Consider the following 26,349-nt stretch of genomic DNA (forward strand, 5'->3'; position numbering starts at 1 on the left):
GTAACGAAAGAGGAAGAAAGCCTCAGGGGCAATGCAAAGAGGGAAAGTAGCTGGTGAGTATCAGGTAACAGCACATCTGTTGGACGGAGGAGAGGTCGTCGAGAAAAACTAGCCACCCTGTATACGCAATGCCTTATGACCTCGAGCGTACCAGAAGCTTGGAAGAACGCTATAAAGCAAAGCAGAAATGCAGTTTTTAACCTTGCAGCGACATGACTCAGGTTAGCACCCATGCTACGAATGAAAAACAGCTGCTGTTTAAATGGGGCGGCGAAATTTTGCTGAGGGTTCGCAATAGTCAGTAACGGGCTAGTTCGCGACATGTGCGCCTCTTCCTTGTCCCGTTTATACGCGCTGTTCTTAATCTCGTTGTGATTACGTTATTTGGTATCGCTACCGTATAATACGGTCTCTGCACACAGGTGACAGCTTATCAGTAGCAAACTTCCCACGCCAAGGAAAGGAGTCTTAGCACCCTGCAATACTACGAGCAGCTGTTTCGCTTCGTTCCTAGGCTCTGGCTTCCAGGGTTCCTACTTAAGGAATCTGGTTACTCTGCTCGGCTAGACGAGACTGTTGGAATTCTCCACCTGTGGATTAATAGCGTATTCAAGGCACACCCTGAAAAACAAAGCCATGGCCGCCCGCCGGGGTCTTCCTTTATTCGTGGTTAGCACAGTCCTTGGTGGTTGTTCCTCAGCAGTGAATGCACCAAATTTAGTACTGCAACGGGCCGCTGTATTCCTGGCACACAGCTCGGCGGCAAGAAGGAACAAGTGGGAGAACATGCATTACACAACTCGCGGCCCATCCTCCTCCAGCCCTAGTGAGAATTTTCGGCCGCGTGCTGGTGCCGTTCACCAGAAGTCGCAACTCTTGCGTGGGTTCATCGGAGTGCCAACGTCGCAGGTGAATGCCCGCTGGAAGCCGCCGAAGTTGAGCAAGGCCAGGTTGACGCGGCGCGCCACGTCGGAGTCGGCGGCGCAGTAGCCGAGCGTGTAGTGGATGAAGAACAGCTGGTCCAGGGACATGGAGACCGCGTTCTCGAGCCGGAAGTCGAGCGCCGGCATGCGCGCCTCGAACGCAGCGTGCGCCACCACAAGCGCGGCGCTCTCCTCGGCCGCGGTGGGTCGCTCGCCTCGGCTCTGGAGCGTGTAGCACTTGCGCAGCTCGGCCAGCCCCTGGCGCGCCGCGGGCGTCCACCAGGCGCGCGGGTCCTCAGCGCGGTTGCCGGCGCCGTCGAGCAGCAGGCGCACGAGACAGCGCGACGCCCGCTCGCCCAGCCGCGCCAGCTGCAGCAGCACGAACGGCTCCTGGGCTGGCGCACTCGCGTTGAGCGCCGTCAGCGGCACGTAGAGCACGCGCCGGCCGGGTCCCAGCCAGCACTGGTCGTCCGAGGGTGCCTGGCCGAGCCACGGGTCGGCGCTGTGCAGCCGGCGCTGCATGAGGTGCTTGGTGATGCGAGCATACGAGCGCAGGCCCTCGCCCGCGATCACGTGCGGAGCCTGGCGCACGTCCTGCTCGGCCTTGTCCGCGTCGGTCACCCAGGAGGGGAACAGGAGTCGCGGCTCGAGCTGGTGGAGCCGCTGGAGAGCGCGGTCTCGCGTGTCGCCATCCAGCCAATGCAGGAGCGCCAGCCGCGAGGCCAGCGCCTGCTTGAGCGTGCCGCCCAGGTCGGCCGCCAGCAGGGCGTCCAGCAGCGGCCGGTGAGATTCGTACGCCGCTCGGTAGAACAGCGTCGGAAGCGCATGCTCCACGGCGCGCAGGCACACCAGCTGGCCCGGGCCGTGGTCGCCCAGTCCCAGCTGACGCGCCCGCAGCGGCACCAGCTTGCGCACAGACTCGGGCAGGAACGGCGACACGTGCACCAGCAGCCGGAACCCGATGTAGTTGAGCGCCACGTGCGGCGCCGTGTCGTCCAGCAGGTAACCGAGGCGGATGGCGTACTCGGGGGCCTTTAGCAGTAGCTCCGTGTCGTCGCTCACGAGTGTGTCGTTCTGAAGGAAACCTACGAGTAGCGGCCGGTAGCGCGGCACACTGCGGAGCCGCTCCAGCTTGGCATCACGCCCAAGGTCTCCAGAGGCGCCGGGCGACCGGACCACACTGGCAAGCTGCCGCGCAAAGTTGGTTACGTCCAGCGCCAACGGGTGCTTGGCGATGTTCTTGTGAGCCACCGAAGAGAGCGCCAGGGATACCGCTTCGTAGTACCAGGAGCTGTCGTTGCCGGGCCGAAGCAGCAGCACAGGCTTGTCCAGAGCCAGCAGAGGACTGCGGCCCAGCAAAGGGTGTTCACTTGGCTCCAACGAAACCAGCGTGGCCAGACCGAAGTAGCGCAGTGCACGGGCAGCGGCCTGCCACACAGCACGTTCCCCTTGAGTTGTGAACTGTAAGTAAGGCCAGTCTGACAGTGATGTTGCTTTGAACATGTGTTTCAACGGACCCCAGCCTAGGCGATTGCGTGTCTCTTGGTCTAGGCACTCCTTCCAGAGGTCCTGCATGACTCTAGCTGCAGGGCTTCCCGTGGCGGGAGAACCTCGTAGCTGGCGCAGCAACGAAAGTTCCAGGTCGGACAAGAGCAGCTCATCAGCCGGCTTGGGTGGACTGTTGGAGCACACAAACTCGTACATGCTTTCGCACGGGTTTACATTCCAGTTCAACTGATGCGACACATAGCTGCCTTCGGCTAGGCACGGTGCTGAACTGCAGAGTTCAAAGGTAGGTTGCCCGCTGACGTTCGCTGGTATGCCGCTCTGACCTGAGCTGTCTCTGAAACCCCTCATGGTAGCGTTCGGAACTGCAATGTAGCTGCCATTTAATGAGTGCACCACCGTGCGCCTTCCATAGATGTCGAGTACTGTCCAGAGGCCAATAATTGTCGCCAGTAAAACAACGAAATAAACAACCATCTCGGTCTGAGAATTGCGCATTCTTGTTTCGATGGCAGAATGCCGATAGTTCTGTTTCCTCTGTGTGTGGGCATGCGCGTGAGCGTGTGGCGAAAGTGGTGGCTTGCGCGCTTCAATCATGTTGGACAGAGCAGCCACTGATTTTGAGTCCATTGTCCCGTTGCCATAATCTGACGCGCTGTCAGTGTCCGGCATGCTGCTTTTCGTAGCGCTTAACATCTTGCGGCGCATGAACCCCCCGCCGTCAGTGGCACTCGTCATGTTTCGAAGTCTGTTCATCTGGTTGGCTTGCTGCATTCTGTGCATGTTATACTGCTCTTGCATTCTCTGTTGCAGGAGCATCTGCTGCTGGCCATACAGTGGCAGATTAGGTGAACTTCGGACCAGTATTTGCACTGGACTGCCAGGGCTCCTAGGTGTCCTCGGTGAACTTTGGAGGCGGGCGGCAGCTTTCATTTGCTCCTGCATTTGCTGCTGCTGCCTCTCCAGGATTAGTTTTTGTAACTTCGTTTGCAGTTCCAGCTGCCGGAAATCTGGCAGGCGGGGCTGCGAAGGCGACATAGGCCTTGGCGGAAGGGGAGAAAATGACCTCAGCGGTGTTGCTGACCGTGGACGTGGTACGCGGAATGGAAACCTCGGGAAAGGAGGTCCAGGAGTCGTAGGCTCGTAGCCTGTCACAGGCAGTGGGATCTGTTGCATGCAAGGCTCGCTGGCTTGCGATGCTAGCCTCCGTTGTTGCTGTTCTCGCTGTTGTGGCACCTGCTGTTGTTGCGGCTGTGGCTTTTGTTGCTCTGACTGCTGAGGTTTGGCTTCTGGAGGTTTTTGTGTCTGCTGCTGGCTTGAAGCAGGAGATGATTCCTGGGAACTTGCAGGGGGCGCATCACCTTGTGGGGGCTTTTTAGCTGGCTCTGGCTCTTTCTTGACTAGATCGGGTGGGGGCATGCGCGCTACCATTCGTGGTGGAGGGAAGCTCCGCGGAGGAGGTGGCACGGGAGGGTGCATCTCGGGTCGAGATGACGGTGACATTCCTCGAGGGGGCATCGGTATGCGAGTCCTCCATGGCGGTGGCCGCATTGCGAAATCGTCCGTGCCACTCCTGGGAGGCCGCGGCATTCGTGGTTCGCTGCTCCTAGGCCGTGGCATCCTCTCTGGTATTGGACGGCGGATATCTCGGTCAGATCTTTGAACCATAACCAGAGTGTGAGGTTGGGACTTCTGTCGCAGCAGCTGCTCTTGGCGCATATCCCGAAAACGCATTTCTGCTGAAGGCATTCTCGACCCAGGTAGGTGAACCTGCGGTGATGAACGACTTCCCAGTAGGTCTGCCTGCATCATCATTTGCATTGATGGAGAAGGCGGTTGTCTTCGAGGGCTAAACGGCAGCCGTGATGGCAGTGGCTGATCGAACAGGCGGAGTTGACCCATTGCCTGACATGTGCCATCTCTTATAGCCGGCCCTGACATCGGCTCTGACATTTGCAGAGCCTGCGCAGGCATATGCATCAGCGAACCCCAATCTTGCATTCGTTGCACAGGCTCTCCTTGCATTGATTGATGAGCCCAGTCTCTCATCTCTTGCATAGGTGGTCCTTGTGGCTGAAGCTGATGTACTGAACTTTGCGTGGCTTGTCCTGGTCCGTGTGGATAAGTCATCATTGAGGATACACCGAGTTGAATTTGTCGCTGGAACTGCTCTTGCTGATTTTCTAAAAACATAGCCTGGGCACCCCCTTGATCCATTGGCATGCACTGAAACGGAGGCTGAGGTAAAGGTCGGGTAGGGAAGTCTGTTGAAGGCATAAGTGTACTTTGAAACTGCATCTCGAGGAAGTGCTGGTCAGCTTGTTGGCCGAATGACACAGGGTGACCAGACATTCCCATCTGCTGCATTGATGAATGAAGCATTGGCTGCTCAAGCTGCCCTGCTTGCTGCATTGACTGCTGGACTTGAGATAATGTTTGGTTTGGAAGTCCCACATGCGGCGCTGACGACCAAGAAACATGGCCCTGTGGCATAGACTGGCCAGAAAACTCCATTTGTGCCATTGATGAGCGCAGTAATGACTGCTCAATATCTATTGCCTGTGCGGTTTGCTGGTTTACGAACCCCATGGAAGCTGTTGATGGACTATGAAATTGCATTTGGAGCACTCCAGGCAGCTCGGGTTGCTGAACCTGACCAGTCTCCTGCATAGGAAAGCCTAGCTGGCTTTGAAACTTCTGCTGTGCTAATTGATCTAACTGTGGCATCTGGGCCAATCCTTGCATCTGCATCTGAAACAAGGCAGACTGATCCGCTATGGTGCTTTGCGGTTCTGAGGGGCCCGGGAGCTGAATGGCTCCAGGCTGGTCACTTTGCGGAGATTTTGACAAAGTGGGAAAATCCGCCGCGCTTTGAATCTGTGCTTGCAAAACTGAAAGTTGATCGGGTTGTGCAGCGCCTTGAGTAGAGGGTAGATCTAGTGGACTTTGAAGTTGAATTTGCAATACTCCTGGTTGTTCGGGTTGCGTGGTGCGGGAAATACTGGTAGACTCTGTTCGCCGTGGTTCTGAAGGCACGGCTGGACTATGGAGCTGCACTTGTATAACGCCCGGACTCTCCGCCCTTGTCGGGATTTGAGCTTGGAAAACTTGAGGGACTGGCTGCGATGGGCCCTGAAATTGTACTTGAAGCACGGACTGTGCTAGTGGAGTCGACGGTTTTCCTGACGGGTCAACAGGGCTTTGAAATTGAACCTGCAATACAGGTGCACCATCTTGTTGTTGTAGGACTCTCTCCAGCTCCTGAAGCTGCTGCTGCAGCTGCTGCCGCTGATCGTCAACACCTTGCAGCGCATTAAAATCCGGGTGAAATAGCCTTTCAAACTGAAGTTGCCGGTATTCATATACCTGGTGCGCAACCTCCTCTGCGCCATACTCCAGTTCAGAGGAGCTCGACTCTCGTCTCATATCTGCCATGGTTACTGTAGCGGCCCGTAGGGCTGCAATTTCAGTGGGTGTTGGTGGCGGTAGCATAGGTGGAACAGGTGGCATTGGTGGAGGGGACATGGTTATGCGGATGGCTGAAGCCGACGTGGTCGTGCTCTCGAGACCAAGTGGTGTCATAGAGAAGCCTTTAGGAGGGGGCATCGGCGGCGGCACGGGAGGTTTCGGTGGCGGGGGAAACAAAGGACCGCGTGGAAAGAAATCGCGCTCCAACCACTCTGGTGAGGTTCCCCTGGATGGTATGGGGGGACTTTCTAGCTGCGATGAGGGCGTGTCGTTACCGAGACGCGACGATGACGCTACACACAGTTTTAGCCTGGCAGGCGACAAATCTTGTCTCCGATGGTGCAGACTGCGGCTGCGGCGAGGCGACTGGGGAGTGCGAACATCTCTTGAAGTACTGATCTTCGGCGTGCGTAGTGACGGAGAAAGTCGCGGTGAAGAGGCGTTAGGGCTGTCTCTCGGGAGAGAAGCGCTACGGGCCATTCTTGACGAGCTAACTCTGAAAAGCAGCCTTCCAGGCGAGCCTTCGTGATCGGCTCTCGGCGGTGAGCCTCTGCTGGCTCTGGACACTGAGGTGTCGCGGCCTTGGGAGGAGACTCCACGAGCCCTTCTCGACGGGAGCAGATACGCCAGCATTGGCGAAACGTAACTATACGGTCTTGAGGACGACGCCTGGCGTCGGGACGAATCGTACGATGCCACCCTCGGCGGTTCGCAATACCGGTCCAGCTGTGACGTGATGCGGTGGTGTCTGGGTGGGTCGTCACCCCGCTCGTAATTCAGTGCCGTTGTGGATGACACGCTTAGAGAGGACGTCGAATGGGTACCATGGGATGGCACACGAGACGCGTAGCTGACGCGTAACTTTGGCTCGTGCCACTTGCCTTCGCGCTGAGTTTTCGGCTCATCTGCGCTCATCTGGAAACGTTGGTCTTCTCGACGCATAAGCCGCGCGCGGTCGCGAACCACTGGTTCGGCGTAATAGGCCGTCTCGTCAACGACTTCGAACACTGTCCTACGAGGGCTGCCCCCACGGACAGGACTGCGAACACGTTGGGGGCTCGCCGAGTACATGCGCGCCGCCGCGGCTGCAGCCGCCGCCACCGGGTAACCGGGCTTGGGAGAAGGGCTCCGGGAGTAGCCACGTGGTGAGCGGAACTGAGCCTTTTGCATGGCCAGGTGGCGGCTGCATGACCGCGTCACATGCTGCGTGGGCCGTGGCGGCGTCCACTGGGGGCTTTCTGGGCGGGACCGGGCCGCCATGATGTGGCGGGCTCTCTTCTGCTGCGACGATGGCGACCGCTGGGGGGCTACCTCATCGCTGTCGCTCAGGGAGATGGTCAGCACGGAAATTTGGCTGGAGCCCTTCCCCGAGCGAGCACCGCTGGAAGGTGTCCGCGCCTTCGCCGGTCTGTTCCGCGGAGTGCCGAACGAGATGGAGCGCTTGCCGATGATGGTGCCATCGCTCGAGGATTTCCGCACCACGGTCGTCGTGGCCTCGGTGACGTCATCGCTGATTGAGATCGACGATGACACTTCAGTCGTTGAGACGCCGGCCTTTCGAGTCATTTCCGGGGCGGACGCCATATCCGTGAAATTCTCGCCAGACTTGGAGCGCCTCTTTTTGCCTTCCAGCATCTGCACAGAGACATCGAGCGACCATGCATGACTAGAGATGTGAGGAGTCGAAAAAAAAAACAATGAAAAGGTCAGAAAAAAATTTTTTTCGTCTTTTCTTCAATGTGGGTAAAATTTTAAAAATTTCCAGACTGATTTTTTTTTCGCGACACGACGACGCGACTTTTCGCCACGAGTTCTGATTTCGCTGTCAGATCGCAGTGATCCACCTCCCGTCGCTCGAAACCGGTGGAGGATAGCCATCGTCATTTTCAAATGGCGTGCCGTGTTTTTTCACGCTTCGACTTATATTAACGTTAGTTCGGCTATTGGCCAGTATTTCACCGCAGCGAGAGTATCCCAAGTTTTCGCTATGGTTCGTCCACTATCGCACGTTTGGAAACATTTTAACGTGTGTGACTCGCCTACTAAGGGGTGAAAAGCTGCAAGCGTTCTGCAAGTACTGTGACGAGACGCACGGCTTTCCTACCGCCACATGCCTCGCAAAACATCTGTTGTCCTACAAAAAGTACCCTGACAACACTCAAACTGCCTAGCAAGACAAGATGGGGCGGCCTCACCCACTCACTACAAAGCCTCCTCGACAACAAGAAAGCACTGCAGGTTAACTGTAATCATGGGAGATCTCGGGGTGAAGAAATCGATGCGGCAGGTCGTCTTGGAAGAGGATGTGTTTTGGAAGCACTTGCGCAGCTGCTTAGACCTGGTGACGCCAGTCTCCTCGGCGATTACTACGCTTGAATCTGACAAGGCATTGTTGTCGGACGTCTACGAAGTCTTCCAGACCTATCAAAAAGCAAGTCGCGGCGCGGCTGCAAACTAGTAGATTAAATCAAGAACAGGCTCACATAATGCCTGTGATGAGAGGGCGTGAGGAGCAGAGGCGGGCAACCTCATGAGGTTTCTACCTCATGTGGTCGACCTCAACATCAAAATGATCTCAACCTCACGTCGTGAAGGTTGAGGTAAGGTCGGCGACGGCTCGAAATTTTGTGAGTGAGGTCAGTAAATCAGACATCAACCTCAAGCGTCACAGCACGCCACTCTCCCTCTCCCTTGCCCTGCTGGCGTAGCACCCGTAGCTGCCTGCCGGTCGGCTCAAACTCCCGGGAGCGCGCAAAGCAGGTAACTCACGTTGACCCGCGGTAGCATTGTTTGATGCCACAAACAAATAAGTTCAGTCCAACAAGGACGCAATAAATTCGTCGCAGCGCGGACGGTCCCAAGCAAGACTGCTTCGTGTTCATGCTCATTGCCGGCACTGACGTCATGGCTCTTGCCTTCCAGTCGAATAAAGGGGATCTTGCTGTACATTACAAGCTGATTTAACAGAAACTGGAGTAGTCGGCACAGGCGAGAGAATGTGATTCAGGTGGTTCCTAACAATGACACCTGCTGATTTGATTTAAAAAGCACGAAGCCAGAAAAACCTGTAACACCGTCGAAGCTTTTGATCGGCGACTTCTGTTTTCGAATTTCACACTAATTATGTATAATCCCGTTCCATAATGCAAGCAGATACAAATATAAATTCGCTTTTTTATCCTTTCCAATAACGTCTCTTTGGTCTCCTGTTCCTTGTTCCTTCTCAGAAATTCGCTTATTATGCCGAAACACCACAACACGACGCGAACGTGCCAGCATAGCGGTGTTGCAGCGGCGAAAAATTCAAAAATATAATGAATGTATGATGATATGGTAGCTGATTCCTTTTTCCTTTTTTTAATGAAGATATGTGAATGGAACTGATTAAATGCTCGCGCTGTGCTTCTGAGTCGCTGTTTCAAACCTTTTAATATGACGTTTAATGGGGCACACTGTTGTTCGCTTCTGTTTTTAGTGTGCCATTTTTGTTTCTGTGTTTCTAATCATTCTATTTTTTTTCTTTTCTCGTATGGGATCAGTTAGGTCGGCGGCCTGCCTTGCAGACCTCCAGGCACTACACGATATCTTTCCTTTAACTATTTTTCAGGGACCCATCGTTCACCATGGCTTCGCAGAATGCTCGCGCGGTGCTCGTGGGTAAAAAAACGTCGAGGATGCTGGCGTACCATTGATTAATTCAGTTTTAAAGGAAAACAAGTGATTGACTAGGAGCAGCTTGTCTTATACTGATTGACGAAATGGTAGCCAGAATTCTGTTGAAGCGTATGAGTACTTAGGCGGTTTTTTGTTTTTTTCCTCGGGGTGGGGGACGGTAGGTGTTTGGGGGGGGGGGGGGGGGGGGCTCGGAAAGAAAAAGATTTCGCTGCGGGGAAATTTGAGCGGAGAGCCATGGTGTTCTTGACAGACAGAGCGGTTCACGCTGCCCACTCTAGGCCAGTTGATTCGACCCGTGTGATTTTAATAGTTGTCGCAGTGTTCGAAGACGTAATCTAGCCCTTTCTTTCAAAATGCCGCAGGTTGGTTCACCGAGTCATCGGAGATTTCCAAGGATTTCGAAACTATTACCATCGGCACCTGGAGGGAAGTGGCTGAAACAGGGGGGTCTTGACCTCCCAGGAACATCAACATCCTTAATTATTAGCTGCCGGTATTCCTATTTTCCCGCACAATAATTGTCTTCGGTTGCCGGGTAATGTACAATATTTAATCAATATTCTGGCAACTTTTAATTTGGTAGCGGTATATCAGACTTCTCCGGGCTCATAAGGATACACTGTTAGCATCATCATCATCGCCATCATCTCGAGAGTCAAAGGCATGTGTCGTTACATGATCTTTGCAGTGTGTCAGATATGAGAACTAGCGCGTTCATCTGCAGGACAATCCGAATGTCATTAATGTGAGCCGGGTTGTGGGCCCTCTTGCAATGCGTCATGCGCGCATGTGTAGTAATGTAGGATCCATATGGATCTTGAAATAGGGGTGGAAGGGGTGTGGATGGGGGCCTGGTATGACGAGAAATTACATCGTTGTCACGTGAATAGGTGTGATGTCATATTACAGCGCCGTCACGTGACTAGGTTTGATGGCACATTACATCGCCGTCACGTGACCTGGTATGACGTCGCACTCATATGATGTCATCACTAATAATAAAAATGAGTCTTAGTGTTGCCCAATTATATTAATTAGCATTGATTAATTATGTGACGTCAGCATCATCGTCGCGTGGCTCGTCGGCTCGTGACGTCGCATGGCGCTATTTCTTGCGGACACTTTTTGCGGATATGACCTGGAAAGTGAGCCATTTAATGCTTTCGCATTAATAATAGAAGTTGCTCGATCGCTTCTACACAGACATAAATACAACGTGCCTCTGTAGGTGTACTACAGTCGTCGCAGTTAAGTGTTTTCGAAGGCAGCATACAGAGTACTGAAAAGAGCCTTCTCGCTATGCCGGATAGAGCTAGAAAATCAAAATATACTGATATGCGTCTGTATAACCGTCGCATTGGAAAGTACATCGGCGACCAGTTTCTTTATATTCGGTAACTATTCTCAAGCCTGAAAAGAGTATCGTGAATACCCCCCCCCCTCCTCCCAATTTCTGGTAGATGGTGTAGAATGTCTGTGTTTGTCTATTGCAGGCTCGTGCGTGAATGTGCGATAGGCTTCCAATACGAACAAGCATACACGAAGCAGGTTGCCAACTATTGACACATATAAAGTACTGGTAACCGCGCATAGGACACCCCTGCCCGCAGGCCATATACTCTCTGAGGGTTCATCCCAGATTATAAGCTTCTCCTATTGCGTGCACATCAATAGTGTCTGTATACACCTTATTAAATAATACCATCATCATTTTGACTTTCCTGCCTCACAGGAATTCTCAGAATTGTTCTTAACTGAAAAAGTTCTTAATCACTTTTTGTTTTGTTTTTCGTTATGTTTCTGAGGTCGAGCAGCCGACCTCAACCTCAATTTGAGGTTGAGTGAGGTCAGCAGTGGCCTCAGGAAAAGTGAGGTGAGGGCGCCTAAGGAGACCTCAACCTCAACCGATGAGGTTGAGGTTGAGTGAGGTCGGCAAATTCTTTTTGAGGTTGAGGTGACGTCCAGATTTCTGAGGTCAGATGCCCACCTCTGGTGAGGAGTTCTGTGTGTGACCCATTAATATTACTGCCAACCTCCTAGACACAAGGTATCGTGGCAAAAACCTTGGTGACGCGCAGGTGGCGGTCACGTTTGACTGGATTTCCGGCCAGGCAGAGCATCTATCGCTGTACGTCGGGAACTTCTAACATCGCAGAGTACAGAACCTGTAAAGATAGTTAGACAAAAGAAGGAGTTTGCGATTCTGCGAAACGCTTAGATCCATCTACGTGGCGGCAAGGACTGCTCCCGCCAGCCCTTGAGCCCTCTCGCCTGTCGCGTACTGCAGATTCTCCCACCTTCTGCGGCCTGTGAACGGAACTGGTCAGAGATTGGAAATGCGCACACTAAATTACGCAGCAGGCTTACAGAGGAGCGAGTGGAAAAACTTGTATGCGAGCGTTCTAACCTAAATGCCAGGATGAATTCGCCCGCTGCACAGCGAAGCCTGGATCCGTCTAGTGGAAATGAGTCGGACGCAGATTGATGCAATGCGTCGGCCAGAACGCATTGATCTGAAATCGTGCGTATATTCTCAACCAGGATGCTCAGCTGCGATTTTGGTGGTGCAATCATATAATAACTGTATTCCTTTCAATGTCAAAGAAATAAATGCATCGTTTGTTGCGAAGCACTTTGCGTAATCGTTGCTTTCGTTTTCTTTCATATTTTCCTGAAAAAAAAACACGAAAAACCTATTTGTTTTTTAGCGCCTCAAAATTTCATGAAATTTTTCATGTCTGTGCATGACTTGCACCACATGAACCTATGAAGCGGCACAGTGGAAGCCATTATGCTCGTCCAATCCACATCAGCAACACAGAACGCAGTACAAACCATTTCTGTCTTGCTTCTGCAATGCTTACGCGGAATGTATAGATACTGAATCGCCAATTCGCCAACCTGGTTGTCAACCACGAATGATGGCAACTTTGGCGCGCACATCAGACAGTATACATTTCTAGCTACGCATATAAGCCGAGTAATTCAAGCTTAACCTACAGGAACCTCACGTGACCCGTCAAGGTGGCTTAGTGGCTTTAGCATTCGGCTGCTCATTCAAAGATCTTGGGTACAATCCGGGTCGCAGCGGCCGTAATTCGACGGAGGCGAAATACAGCAACGCCCGTGCGCTTTGCGATGTCAGCCTGTTAAAGAATAGCAGGTGGTATAAATGATTCCGGAGCCCTCCACTACGGCGTCCATCATAGCCAATGTGTCGCTTCGAGATGTAAACCCCGTAATTTTCAATTTACAGCACCATGTCAAACCACGCACAAAGTCAGAGCAGTACTTTGGGGTAGCAATGACTTTGTATGACGAAAAGAATGAAAAAGAGAAACCAAACATTTTCTTCAGCGTTCCGTGCGTTCGAATGCTATAATGTCCACACAATCGTCTAAACGCTTTAACGAACTAACGTAGCAGTTTGGGCATGTTGGTATTGCATAGCAGGATTGATAGGCCTTCTGTCCTCGTCCTGTGCGCGCTGCTCAACCCTGCGGAGTTCTTTAACGCGTCGCTGACACCTAACGTTGCCATCTGGGTACAGAGTGGTTGGTTTCAGAGCACACGCTTAGCGCGCACCGTTGAGTGCCGCACAATTCCATTCCAGGGCACAGCATCCTAATTTCCAGTTTTCCTCCACACCTTGTCTGTGGCTCAAAATCTAGTCTAACAAGTAACACACACACGCGCACACACACACACAACACACACAAACACAACACACACGCATACACAGGCGCGCGCGCGCACACACACACACACACAACACACACGCATACACAGGCGCGCGCGCGCGCGCGCGCGCGCACACACACACACACACACACACACACACACACACACACACACACACACACACACACACACACACACACACACACACACACACACACACACACACACACACACACACACACACACACACACACACACACACACACACACACACACACACACACACACACACACACACACACACACACACACACACACACACACACACACACACACACACACACACACACACACACACACACACACACACACACACACACACACACACACACACACACACACACACACACACACACACACACACACACACACACACACACACACACACACACACACACACACACACACACACACACACACACACACACACACACACACACACACACACACACACACACACACACACACACACACACACACACACACACACACACACACACACACACACACACACACACACACACACACACACACACACACACACACACACACACACACACACACACACACACACACACACACACACACACACACACACACACACACACACACACACACACACACACACACACACACACACACACACACACACACACACACACACACACACACACACACACACACACACACACACACACACACACACACACACACACACACACACACACACACACACACACACACACACACACACACACACACACACACACACACACACACACACACACACACACACACACACACACACACACACACACACACACACACACACACACACACACACACACACACACACACACACACACACACACACACACACACACACACACACACACACACACACACACACACACACAATGCAGGCGGTGAAATAAAAAAAAATGCCGGCATGGATTGAAAGTGATAAGATAATTGGAGCACTTCAGAAGCGGCAGGCGCTTAAATGATAGCCTGTTCGTGCTTACCCAATGCGTAGAAACAGCTAGAGCGGAAAACAGGCCCATGTAATTAGCCTTCATAGACATATGCGGTGCGAAGGACAATGTAAATAATGAATTCTAGTGGAACATACTCAAAGATGAAGGTATCGGTCATGAAAATGGATTTCTTAAAAGAAATATACCGAGATAATAAAGAATAAATTACACGGTAAGTGATAAGAAGTATGAAAATTGTCTAGGTACCCAAAGAATTAAGGCAGGGTTGTCCTCTATCGCTCCCGCTGTTGATGATTTATAGGATTAGCATGTAAAGAAGTCTACATGAAAGTAATCAGGGTTATAATCTATCATACAGATTAATCGGAACGGTCGTAGAGCAGCGGCTCCCCGATTTAATGTATGCGGACGATTTTATAGTATTAGCTGATAGCCAAGAAGATTTAAACACTGGTTAATTCTTGTGGAGACGAACAAGACTCTCTGGGTTTCACTCTTAGCGCATTTAAATCAGGTCTGACGACTTTGATTCCATTGATCAGGTACTTACAATACAAGGCCATGAAATACCCCGAGTGGCAGAATACAAATATCTCTGAGTTCGGGCAAACAAAAGACAGAGATACAAAGAAAAACGCGAAGAGACGGTTAGGAAGAAAGGACGGAGAGATGCTGCGATAATAAAGCATAGGGAATTATGGGATTACAACAATTATGAAGTACTGAGAGATATTTTGAAATCAACAATGGTGCCGGGGCTTACTTTTGGGAATGCGGTTCTGTTCTTAAGGGCAGAAATTCAGTAGAGATTAGAAGTAAATCAGAGAACTGTTGGAAGGTTAGCACTAGGTGCCCACGGAAAAACCACAAACGAGGCAGTAAAGGGGGATATGGGCTGGACATCGTTCGAATCACGGGAAGCTCAGAGTAAAATACTGTACGAAGAACGCCTGTAAAAATTGGACGATAACAGGAGAGAAGCTAAGGTATTTAAATACCTGTACAGAAAGAGCGTTCACTCACAATGGCGGAAAAGAACTAGCAAGCTAACCAGTAAGTATGCCAGGCACGAGGACGGAGAAAGACAGAGCATTAAACGACAGGTTAAAAACTCGGAAGGTAGAAATTGGATAGATTCAATGGAAAAGAAACAGAATGTAGAACTATTGTAAAAGGCAGATCAAAAACGAATCGTTCTATGTTAGTTGATTCAAGAGGCAGTTCCCTCCTCTTTGAACCTAGATCAGGGTGTCTTAGAACGCGTAGCTACGAAAGGAAATGACGCATGTGAAGTGTGCGGAAAATCTGCAGAAACAGTTGAACATTTTATGCTATAATGTGACAGTATCCATCCAGATGTCGATACAGGCACAGTCACTTTCCCCGAAGCCCTAGGATTTATAGATAGCATAGGTCGTGTGAATGAATATGCGGTAGAAGTTAGCAAAAAGGGATTAGAATAGCTGTGGCTCAAAAGCGGGGCAGTGACGTTAGGTTACAAGTTCAGGATTAAAAATGGAAGAAAAATGGCGCATTTATAGATACTATCGTTAAGTTTGACGGATTGCTTAAGGAAATAAAAAAAAGCCTACCATGGTGACAGTTGCCACCACCCTGCTTCAGAGGACGCTCCTAACTTCCATCCTATCCTAAGGCCCCGAACACCATCATCATCGAACACTATGCCCTTGAAAGAACGGATTCGCAATCCAGCTCACACCTAAGCGTGAAAGCGACGCTACGCAATGGTTGCCGCCATACGCGCAGGAGGCGTTGCAAGTAGTTGCTTCTGGTTGTTGCCAAAAAAAGAAAAAGCCTCGGGTAGGGTGCGTAAGACAACTTGCCTCGAAACCAGAGGCCGCTGACGCAGTGCGGGGGACTAGCGCTCAATTAAGTGTGCAGACATTTACATAATGCTCAGAAGGGCCACTGATCAAGTACAAGGCAATGAGATGCCCAGGCTGAGAAAATTGGCCGAGAACCGTTGTGCACGTCGCTGCAGCAGCTATTTTCGAGCATGGACTTTCAACAGCCCTGTAGCTGGAGGGTTTCAGGGTGCCGCTATGGTGACAGCGCCAAAGGGATTTGACATGACTTTAATGTGTACCTCTCTACCTTCCAAAGTAATTTTGGGTGGCGGGCCGGCTGAATGGTCCGGACTGCCTGGGCGGTCAAGCTGCAACAATTTCCGCAAACGCGTGTTTTAGTTTCCCTCGCCGCCTTCAAATACGGAAGCGAGAGTAAGCCCGGGAGTACTCCAAACGTAAAGGATGGAAATTCAGTTGGTCACTTAGCGACCGACCCAAAGTTAGTCCCGAGCGGGGCGGAGGCTATTCTACTTAAAGGCGAAGAGGACAGAGAGGCCGACAGATGTCGTTTGGCGCAGACTCCGGCCGACTTGGAGGCGAAAACGCAGACCTCGCTTGGTGCGGGCTTTTGCCCGATTTCTGGCGCTCTGCAGTCCACCAAACTGGATTTGTATTTCCTTTGGTCGTGCCTGCGTGGCCGTATCGTAAGCAGTGCAAAACAAGTCCAGGCTGCTTGGACATCAGTTTTAAGAGTGAGGAAAATGTGGAATATTGTAAGCTACCAAACGAAAATATTGAAGGCAATGGTGCATTCTTCCGATACCTAGCAAAATATTCCTTTTAAGGCTTATCTATCCCTCGCAAATCTGCCATGAAAAACCAATAGGAAATGTATTTGACGATGGGAATAAGTTTACAAGCAGAAAATACAATTCTCCCGAGGGCAGATCTGCGGATTTATTGATGGTTATAGCGGAGTCGTACGATATATGACAAAATTGGGTCCATAATAACTTCCCGTTGAAAAAATACGCTTGTCCAGAATTTCTGGGTATGACATGCATGTACGTTGAACAAAAGTCTGATCTCTGCGTCGCAACAGTCGCTGAGTCAATGTACCCCGGCGAGAGCACCTTTTCCACTCTCTATACAGGGAAAACTAACTGCCGGCTGAATGGGCTCCATATTTTCGCAGTGCGAATGAGTGTGAATGTTAAGGGGAAAGGAGCAGAGACAAAAACTGCGTGGAATGCTCAGCTTTGCCTTCCAACTTCCTAAAACGGGATGGGAATCGGAAGGTGTTGCACTCACATGAACGTTTGGAATGTCATTTTTCGATGAGCCGCATCACTTTTCAACGTAATCCCCACCAGCGGTAATGCACATGCCGCTTGTCTCTGCATGACGTCGTATAGAAGCCCTCCTCATTCTTCTGCATGCAGACAGTAGCACATCGATGCCGGAAGTGCACAGCCACTGGAGGGGGGGGGGGGGGGGGGAGGGGGCTAGATCGAAAAGTGATGCGCTCCTGGTGGAAAAAATTGTGAATTCAGTACTTTCGTGCGGCTGCAATCACTTCCAGTCCGACCACTTCAGATCAGGAAGCAAAACACCGGACACTGACCGTCAGTACAGGCAATACTAGTGCAATCAGCAAAACAGCGTGCGATCTGCCGCGGAACCTGATCACGCACTAATAAAGACCGGGAGGCTGCAGAAAAGTCTCGCGGTCACGAAAACTCTGGATAACCCGCCGCGGTGGCTCAGTGGTTAGGGCGCTCGTCTACTGATCCGGAGTTCCCGGGTTCGAACCCGACCGCGGCGGCTGCGTTTTTATGGAGGAAGAACGCTAAGGCGCCCGTGTGCTGTGCGATGTCAGTGCACGTTGAAGATCCCCAGGTCGTCGAAATTTTTCCGGGGTCCTCCACTACGGCACCTCGTTCTTCCTTTCTTCTCTCAGTCCCTCCTTCATCCCTTCCCTTACGGCGCGGTTCAGGTGTCCACAGAGATGTGAGACAAATACTGTGCCATTTCCTTTCCTCAGAAACAAATAACCAAACCGCTGCATGTTTGCTGGCTCAGTGTGCAATTCGAAGCTTTTCGCGGCGTCTTATGACAGCATGTCCCACCCGATATCGAGAGAGGTTGCACGAAGCGAAAGGCATGCGTTGCCCGTGTGCTGTGCGATGTCAGTGCACTTTGAAGATCCCCAGGTGGTCGAAGTTATTCCGGAGCCCTCCACTACGGCGCCTCTTTCTTCCTTCCTTCTCTCACTCCCTCTTTTATCCCTTCCCTTACGGCGTGCTTCAGGTGTCCGCCGATATATGAGACATAAACTGTGCAATTTCCTTTCCCCAAAAACAAATTATTATCATTATTCACGAAAACTGGCACGAAACTACGAAGCTCAGTGCCTGCGTACTAGTGCGTGTAATCCTTCTGGCGTTCATAATCATCGTCGTCATCACCCCGGCTGCGCCCACTGCAGGCATCTTGAACTGTTCCTTAATAAGTAATGTTTGTGCGCCTGCAGCTGCTGCCTCCTTATCGCCGCAAACTTTCTAATCTCATCCGTCCACCTCACTCTTTTGCCCCCTGCCTACATCTAACATCTACTGGAATCCAGTCTGTTGCACATTGGGACTACGGTAATTTGTTTCTGTTCCCCGTTGCATGCCCTACCCATGTCGCTGGTTTCTTTTATTTCACCTGAATATCATGAAACCGTGCGCGTCCCACAGCCCACTCTGCTCTCTTCATGTTGCTTTACCGTTATGCGTTACTGTCTTTTCATGACTAAATAGGCTGTTCTTACTTTAATTTCAAGCCTTCTCGTTAGCCTCAAAGTTTTTGCCACACGGTCGAGCACTGGCACAACCAGACAGGAAAAAGAATCACTAGCTCATCGGGCGCGTTTGCATTCATGAAATGCAAGCTGTTTTTTCGCCGTTCTACTTGTTTGCAGTGTAATCTATCCTAGCATTTCTCGCCACCTGCTTAGCAGGCCAAGATAGTTGTAGTTGGGGGCTATTGGCGCAGCTGAAGCTCTGGCCATAATGCGCCAACCACGAACCGAGATTAACAAACCGAGATCGCGTGAGCAAAGACAGGCAGGACCTAACGCGCCTTAACTCAAGCATGCCTGCTTTATTGATCTCTCGTATACACGCCTGATAAAAGCGCAAATCCTCCACCTGCCTAGCTGCCCCTTTTCGCGCCCTTTGTTTCAGTCTAAACTACGAACACCGCTGACGCCACTCACAGCTTGTGGTGCACTTCATCTCCCCACAGCTTGAGCACGGAATAAAGCTACACGATTACAGCATCGTCATTTTGTAAGTGACAGCGGGTGATGGACGGGTTCCTTATTTGCTCCCGGGTCTGCCGCACATTAAGAGCATGGCACTGGTGGCAGATGCGGCTAGGCTGCGCTATAGGGCGGCTGCGAACCTCGCCGAATGCAAGGATAAAGAGGGCGACAAGGAGCCTCAGCATGGTGGCGAAGCCGCCCCAGTAAATGGAGCCACAACTACTGCTCTGAAGTTACTCTTGCCCGGATGCTCGCATGAATAAACGTCAGGCCATTTTTAGCATACTGCTGGCTGTCTGTCTCTCCGGACACGCCCCGAAAAGACCCGACCTCACCATGCTCATTTCGACTCGCCGCTAAGCTTATGTTTACGGCAACCTTGAGAGAAGTTAAATATCTAACCACATCGCATTTTAAGGTCTGGGAGCTTTGTTCAACGCACGCGCACAGTAGCTTGTCTTGGAATAATTTGCGCTCCTAAAATTCCAGGTGGTGTCAGCAAATCAGGGGCCGGATTCCCTAGGCATTTCGTTTGTTGACGAAACGCCGGCATAACGCGATTGTTGCAGTGACAGGGGCGAGTCACTCGCAAACGTGCGAGGATAGTTCAGGCCACGATCTGCCGGCGTCACGGCCTGATGGTTTTGGTTTATGGGGGTTTAACGTTCCAAAGCGACTCAGGCTATGAGAGACGCCGTAGCGAAGAGCTCCAGAAATTTCGAGCACCTGGGGTTCCTTAACGTGCACTGACATCGCACAGTACAGGGGCCTCTAGAATTTCGCCTCCATCGAAATTCGACCGCCGCGGCCGGGATCGAACCCGCGTCTTTCGGGCCAGCAGCCGAGTGCCGTAACCACTCAGCCACCGCGGCGGCTTGTGTCACGGCCTGAAATTGTCAGAATGAGTGTAGCTGTTTTCCTACGCTTAAGTCAGGCGCGCTCATCAGCGTCCTCCTTGTCCCCTTATGCTCAAAACCATTCAGAGAGTTACGACCGCTGAACGAAAGCTAACGCCACCATGGCAGCGCTGATAGAACTCAGTGCTCCGGGCGCGAATGACGCGGCCGTTATTCACGACGGGACGCATACGCACAGGGTATGACGGTGTATTATGTCTCACATTCGACTGCAAGCATTCTCAGCAATTAAAATAGCGCCTGAGGGAGAATTTAGGTAAACTGTTGAGCTGAACACTAGGTTGAGTGCAAGTAAGATTAAGAATTATATGGACACGCTTTAGTACATTCAGCAGTCCATGTACAATAAATTCCCTCCCTGATACGACGACCACAGGACGCGCTTGCAACAAGGCACTTAAGAGGTTCGTCTCTGACCTTTCCGCTGAGGCTGATCTTGACGGGCACTCCCTCCTGGACCCTGATCAACTGCCTCTGCGGGCCTCTGGTCGGGCTTCCACGCTTCTTCGGCGACTGGTCTCGACGGCCGCGCAGCAGTGGGCTGCCCCGGCGCGCCCTGGAGGAGTCGTCGTCCTCGCCATCGTCCGCCTTGTGAGACTTGGAGCGTCGTCCGCGCGCCCGGCGGCGCGACACGTCGTCCTCATCGCCCTCGTCCTGCTGGCCTCGGCGGCTGCCCTTCCGCCGTGCTGGCCTCTCGTCGTCGCCCCGGTCTCGGCCCTTGCGCCGCGGAGGCCGCGAATCGTCTTCCTCCGCCCTCCGCCGGGACCGGGTGCGCGCCGGTCGCGAGCTGCGCCGCTCCTCCGGTTCGTACTCTTCGTCGGCGTCGGCGCACTTCTTACGCCGACCCTTGCGGCTTTCGTTGTCCGTGGCCTTAGACTTCCGCCCAGGTGAGCTGTCCGGGAGCATATGAGGCAGCAGTTTGCGGGGCTTCTTCGGTACGTTTCGGGGCATCCCTCGCACTTCTGTACCGTGGGCGGTTTCTTCAAACGCGAAATTGCGCATGGCGCCTTCAGACATGGCGTCGGAGATTTTGGACTTGACCGAAGACTTGCGCTCAGCGACAAATCCTTCCGCTAGGCGAGATTCCACGTCGATTAACTGACGAATTTTCTCCTCCGCGTTCAGCACGCTAATACGAGACTCCTCATTCGCCACCATGTCGGAGTTCCTGAAGTTCGAGAGCTCGTTCGCAAGTCTCATCTCCAAGTCGATCAAGTTGCGGAGCTTTCCCTCCGCTTCCAGCATGTTGCCCACGCACCGGTCTTCGCCGACGCCACCCAGCTCAATTGCGCGCCTCGCTAGAATCACGTCCTGGGAGACCTTGATGACGCTGTCGATCAGCTGGCGTAGCTCTTCTTCTTTCTCGCGGACTCGATCGTCGCGGTCCCGGCTCCGTGATCGGCCGCGGCCCTGAGGTGCGGCCCGCTCGGTCCGCTCGGCGGTCACAGTGCAGGCGCCGCCGCGGGGAGAGTAGATGCTTTGGCAGATCCACTGCCAGAAGGACGGCCCTGGCGGAATTTCGTCGTCGGCGGCCACGCGACGGTCGCCCAGCTCCGGAACCTGCGGCGCCAAAGGCTCCTCTTCGTCGTCGAGGGCGTCATCATCTTCCTCCTCGATGGTGGGCGGGCTTGGTGAGCGAAGAGTGGTCGGAGAGCGTGCCCGCTGCGCTTCCGTGGAGCGTTTTTTTTTAAGTGGCGTTGGCGGCGGGGGTGGCTCATCCTCTTCGGTCTCAGGTTTGGACCGCGTCGCTGCCTCGGTTTTCTCCGCCATGGACAGCGGCTTGTTAGTACCTTGCGGGATGATCTCAATATCAATGGCTGTTTTCAGCTTCACGACAGTTGTCTGGTCATCGGCCACCTGCTCGAAAGTGGCCACAATCGGCTTTCGCCCAGGATCTATGCTCTCCATAGAGAAAGCGGGCTTGGACGCTAACTCCATTGCGTGAGGTTCCGCTGACCCGCAGCGAATAAGCTCAGAGTGCGTGGTGTGCTTGATCACCTGAACACCCGATTCTCCGGATACTTCAATGTTTTCCTGGTGGCGAACCAGGTCATTGCCAATTTCTTCGATGGCTCCCAGAGTCGGTCCTGGCCCTGTTCTTTGAAGGACTGTCTGTGCCATTGGCTGAGGCATCACAGGCTGAGGCGCAGGCTGCGCCATAGGCTGGGGCATAGGCTGCGGCATCGGCTGCATCTGAGGCATTGGTTGCATCGCAGGCATGGGCTGCATCTGAGGTATGGGCTGCATTTGCGGTGCCATCTGGGTTGTCATCTGTCTATAGTCAGCCCGGAACTCAGCTGTTTGTGGGTTGTAATCCATCTGGCCGGCGTACTGGTCCATGTACTCCGGGGAATATTCTCGACGGTCGTAGTAATCTCTTCGATCCGAGAAATCTCGTCTGTCGCTATCGTGATCTCCGTATCTCTCTCGATCGCGACGGTCATCAGTGTCACGACTGTCCCGCCTTTGCCCTCTCTCTGGCGATCGCTTGATGGTGGCCTTGGTGATGGTGCCATCAACTTCCACAGTTCCTGAAGCTTCAGATTCCTGACCAAATAGCTCATCTGCGATCTGAACTTCTAGGTCACACAACCTGCGCAGTTTTTCTTTGAGTTCCTTTGAAGTTAGCTCACGACCTTTTCTTCCTTTGTATTTTCCTTTAAGCATGTCATTGGCAATTCGAAATTCAAGCTCGTGCAACTTCAGGAGGTTATCATCACACACTTGAGAGTCTCCAGTCTCAAGCTCTATCATGCTCACTCGTTGCACTTTAGTTTGCTTTGCCTCCACTTTTTCTTCCATTTCTTTCTTCTCTTTCTCTTGGGCCTCCTTTTCAGCCTTGGCTTTTTCCTTTGCATCTTCTTTCTCCTTGTCTTTGTCCTTGTCTTTACCTTTTCCTCGGTCTTTATCTGTGTCGCTGTCACGGTCTTTGTCGCGTCCCCTGTCATCACGGCCCCTGTCGCGGTCTCTGTCGCGATCTCTGTCACGATCTCTGTCACGACCTCTGTCACGGTCTCTGTCTCGATCTCTGTCACGGTCTCTGTCACGGTCTCCGTCGCGATCTCGATCTCTGTCACGGTCTCGATCCCTGTCTCGGTCCCTGTCTCGGTCCCTGTCTCGATCGCGGTCCCTGTCGTAGTCTCTGTCACGGTCTCTACCACGGTCCCTGTCGTAGTCCCTGTCTCGGTCTCTACCACGGTCCCCTGTCGTAGTCTTTGTCTCGGTCACGACCACGGGGACGATCCCGGCCTCTGTCACGATTCCAGTCCCTGTCGCGTCCGCGGTCCATGTCTCTGTCCATGTCTCCCTCCATATCCTCCATGTCTGGTTCATCCATCTGGTCCATTGAAGACCTGCCCATGGGACGACGTCCTCGCTTGGCCAAACGCATCGCCAGCTCTGACTCCATTCGGTTGAGCTTTCTGATGTCTTGTATGGCGCCCTGCTCCCATTTATCTAGAGTCTTGAGTCTGTCGGCAGTTTCCTTCTTGATTTCGGCATTGATCTGGTCCAAGGTTTCCTTTGCAAGCTTTAGTCTCGTGTCCATTACCTCCATCAACTTGTCCTTCGGACCCACTTTGCCTGCCAGCTCGACTTCGTCCTTGTTAATGGTCATGAGCTTGCGTAAAGCTTCAATGCGTTCCTCGTTCTCCTTGGAGAGTGTTAGCTTGTCCCAAGCCTCGAGCTTTTTGTTGATTAGCTGCTGCAGCTCTTCTTTGGACTTCTTGACGAGCACGTCTCGCTCGTTGTCAGCGGATGCTGCCGGTGGCGGTGGCGGTGGCGGCGCAGGAGCCGGCGCCGCAGGAGGAGGTGGCGGCGGCGGCGGCGGGGCGGACGCATCAGCTGGGGGGGCCCCTTCGACCGGGGGGGCTCCTTCAGGTGGCGGCGCGCCGGGTTCCCCCGGCGGTGGCGGAAGCCCCGGCGGTGGCGGAAGTCCCGGTGGCGGAAGTCCCGGTGGCGGAGGAGGCAGCACCGGCACCGGTCCACCGCCCGGCGTCCGCGGAGGCGTGAGACCCGTCGGAGGAAAACCAGGCCGCAGGGGTGAGCCTCCAGGCGGCCGGGGGGGCGTCAGTCCTGTGCGAGGGGGCGTTCCGCCTGGACGCAGCGGGAAACCGGGTCGAGGCGACCCACCGGGTGGCAGGCCCGGAGAACCACCCGGTGGCAAGCCTGGCGGGCCAGGGGGGAAGCCCGGGGGCGGCGCCCGGGGTGAACCGCCGGGAGGAGCGGCCATGTTGCTAGACCGGGCGGGAGTGGAGCGGTCGCGACCCGCGCCGGGTGGAGATGGTAAACCCCGCGGGGGTCTGCCGAGGCCACTGACCTTTGATGGGCCACGGGAAGGGCTTAAGGCGGGGACTTGCGATGAACGCCCGCCGTTTCTTCGGTTCGACTCAGCATCGCACTTCGCGTGCGGCCGTGACCGCGAGCTCTAAGCCCGTGCTGGTCACGCGCGCTTGCGGCGCCCCCGCGCCACGACGAACAATGGTCATGCATCGGCGATGCCACCTCCCGATGACGCACCTCGTCGTCGTCCTCCGATTCCGCCCAAATCCCGCCTTTCCCCTTCATGAACGTAGCAGCACTCGTACTTGAAGCGCGACAAGAATATTTTATGCTTTTCCATCTTATTCTGTAAAGCCGCATTTTTATTATTGTTCTTTTCGAGTTCTTCAACTCCTACAGATTTAACTGTCGAGTTTATGTTCATCCTTACGTCTTTCTTTTTCGCCCATGTGTTACAGTGCTTCGCCACTGATAAAGATATCCTACTCACAATCGTACGGCACTGTGAAAACTAATAATTAGCAGCCACAGTGTTAGAATAAAGACGGTTATTGCACAACAAATGCTTTTTGTGTACATTGTGTCAAGTCGATAGGACGAAATATAGGTGGAGCGGCAACTGCTTCGAGCGATTGTACAAACTACAACATGAATGAAATCTAGAAGTCACAAGGACATGTGGGCACCGCGAGAAGCTTTCACTGGACCGTATCTATTTGGGAACTTGCCTATTTCTTTTATATTTCGTTTTTTCTTCTTTTTCTGAGCACGGTTGTGGGCTCGAAGGCGTCTTTTTGCACAACAGTGATGCAAATTGGGCAGCCCTTGCTTTTGTATATGCTATCAACACGGTCACGACCAAACTGTTTCAATCATCATTTCTTTCATTAGAGTGTATTGCTGTAGCGGCTCAGTGCGCGAGGAACCACTGCCCTTGCGACAGCACGCTCGGACGAAAAACTGATTTCCGTGGGGAAAGGGGGCGAGGGTACGCATGTTCTACAACGCCCTTTGATCTGCGCCGGGAGGGCGAGTTTTCGCTTTGCATGGCAAGTAGTTTTGAAACTAGGAAAGTACACCTTGGCGGAAATAAATTCACACAGACAAATAAGACAAGGTGACAACGGGCAGGCAGGTGTATTTTCCTAGTTTGAAAATGCTAGACCAACTAGCTCGGCAACATGCCGTACTATGGCAAGTAACACGTGCCGATATTGAACCCGCGTGCTAAAGAAGGCGCCTGACGCGACTGCAGTCTCAAGATATGCTAATTACACCTAATTTTCTTCGGTGCTGTTCATAAATTTTTTGTAGGTTTGTGTTCTGACTCATAAAGGCGCTCTATCAATTTAAATAAAGATTCTCGGCTCATGCGATTTATTTCCGCGTCGAAAATTTCCATACACTGGGAAAATTCTCCAGCAAACCAAGAACAACGACAACTAAACTGCATTGAACACTGAACTCTAGATTACAAATGCCCTTGAATGTAGTGAGAAGATAACATTGCCTCCCTGCCTGGGTGAATAAGATCTTCATTTCATTTCTTTTTTTTTTCAAGGAATAGAACGCAAGCTGGCGGTGTTGCACGGAACGTGAATCGCCGAGTCGTTCGGCTGCCACCGGTCACCCTGAGGGCGGCACAGATTCACGCGACAAACGAGGCTGGCCACGTCTGCTTATTTGAATCGGGATTTCATGGCCCTTGATAGCCCCCCCCCC

At 52.7% G+C, this 26,349-nt stretch overlaps 1 protein-coding gene across 1 annotated transcript; it reads right to left on the reverse strand.

Moving 5' to 3' along the window:
• Nucleotides 1-622: 622 nt before the first annotated feature.
• Nucleotides 623-24,670, reverse strand: LOC144112954 (uncharacterized). Its single transcript, XM_077645798.1, has 3 exons — nucleotides 23,587-24,670; nucleotides 20,764-23,549; nucleotides 623-7,532 (listed from the first exon to the last, which is right to left on the reverse strand). Exons 1-3 carry the CDS (start codon nucleotides 24,575-24,577, stop codon nucleotides 858-860), a joined length of 10,452 nt encoding a protein of 3,483 aa, XP_077501924.1. The 5' UTR covers nucleotides 24,578-24,670; the 3' UTR covers nucleotides 623-857.
• Nucleotides 24,671-26,349: the final 1,679 nt, after the last annotated feature.

The sequence above is a fragment of the Amblyomma americanum genome, chromosome 1 (assembly GCF_052857255.1).
Source record: "Amblyomma americanum isolate KBUSLIRL-KWMA chromosome 1, ASM5285725v1, whole genome shotgun sequence".
Classification (NCBI taxonomy): Eukaryota; Metazoa; Arthropoda; class Arachnida; order Ixodida; family Ixodidae; genus Amblyomma; species Amblyomma americanum.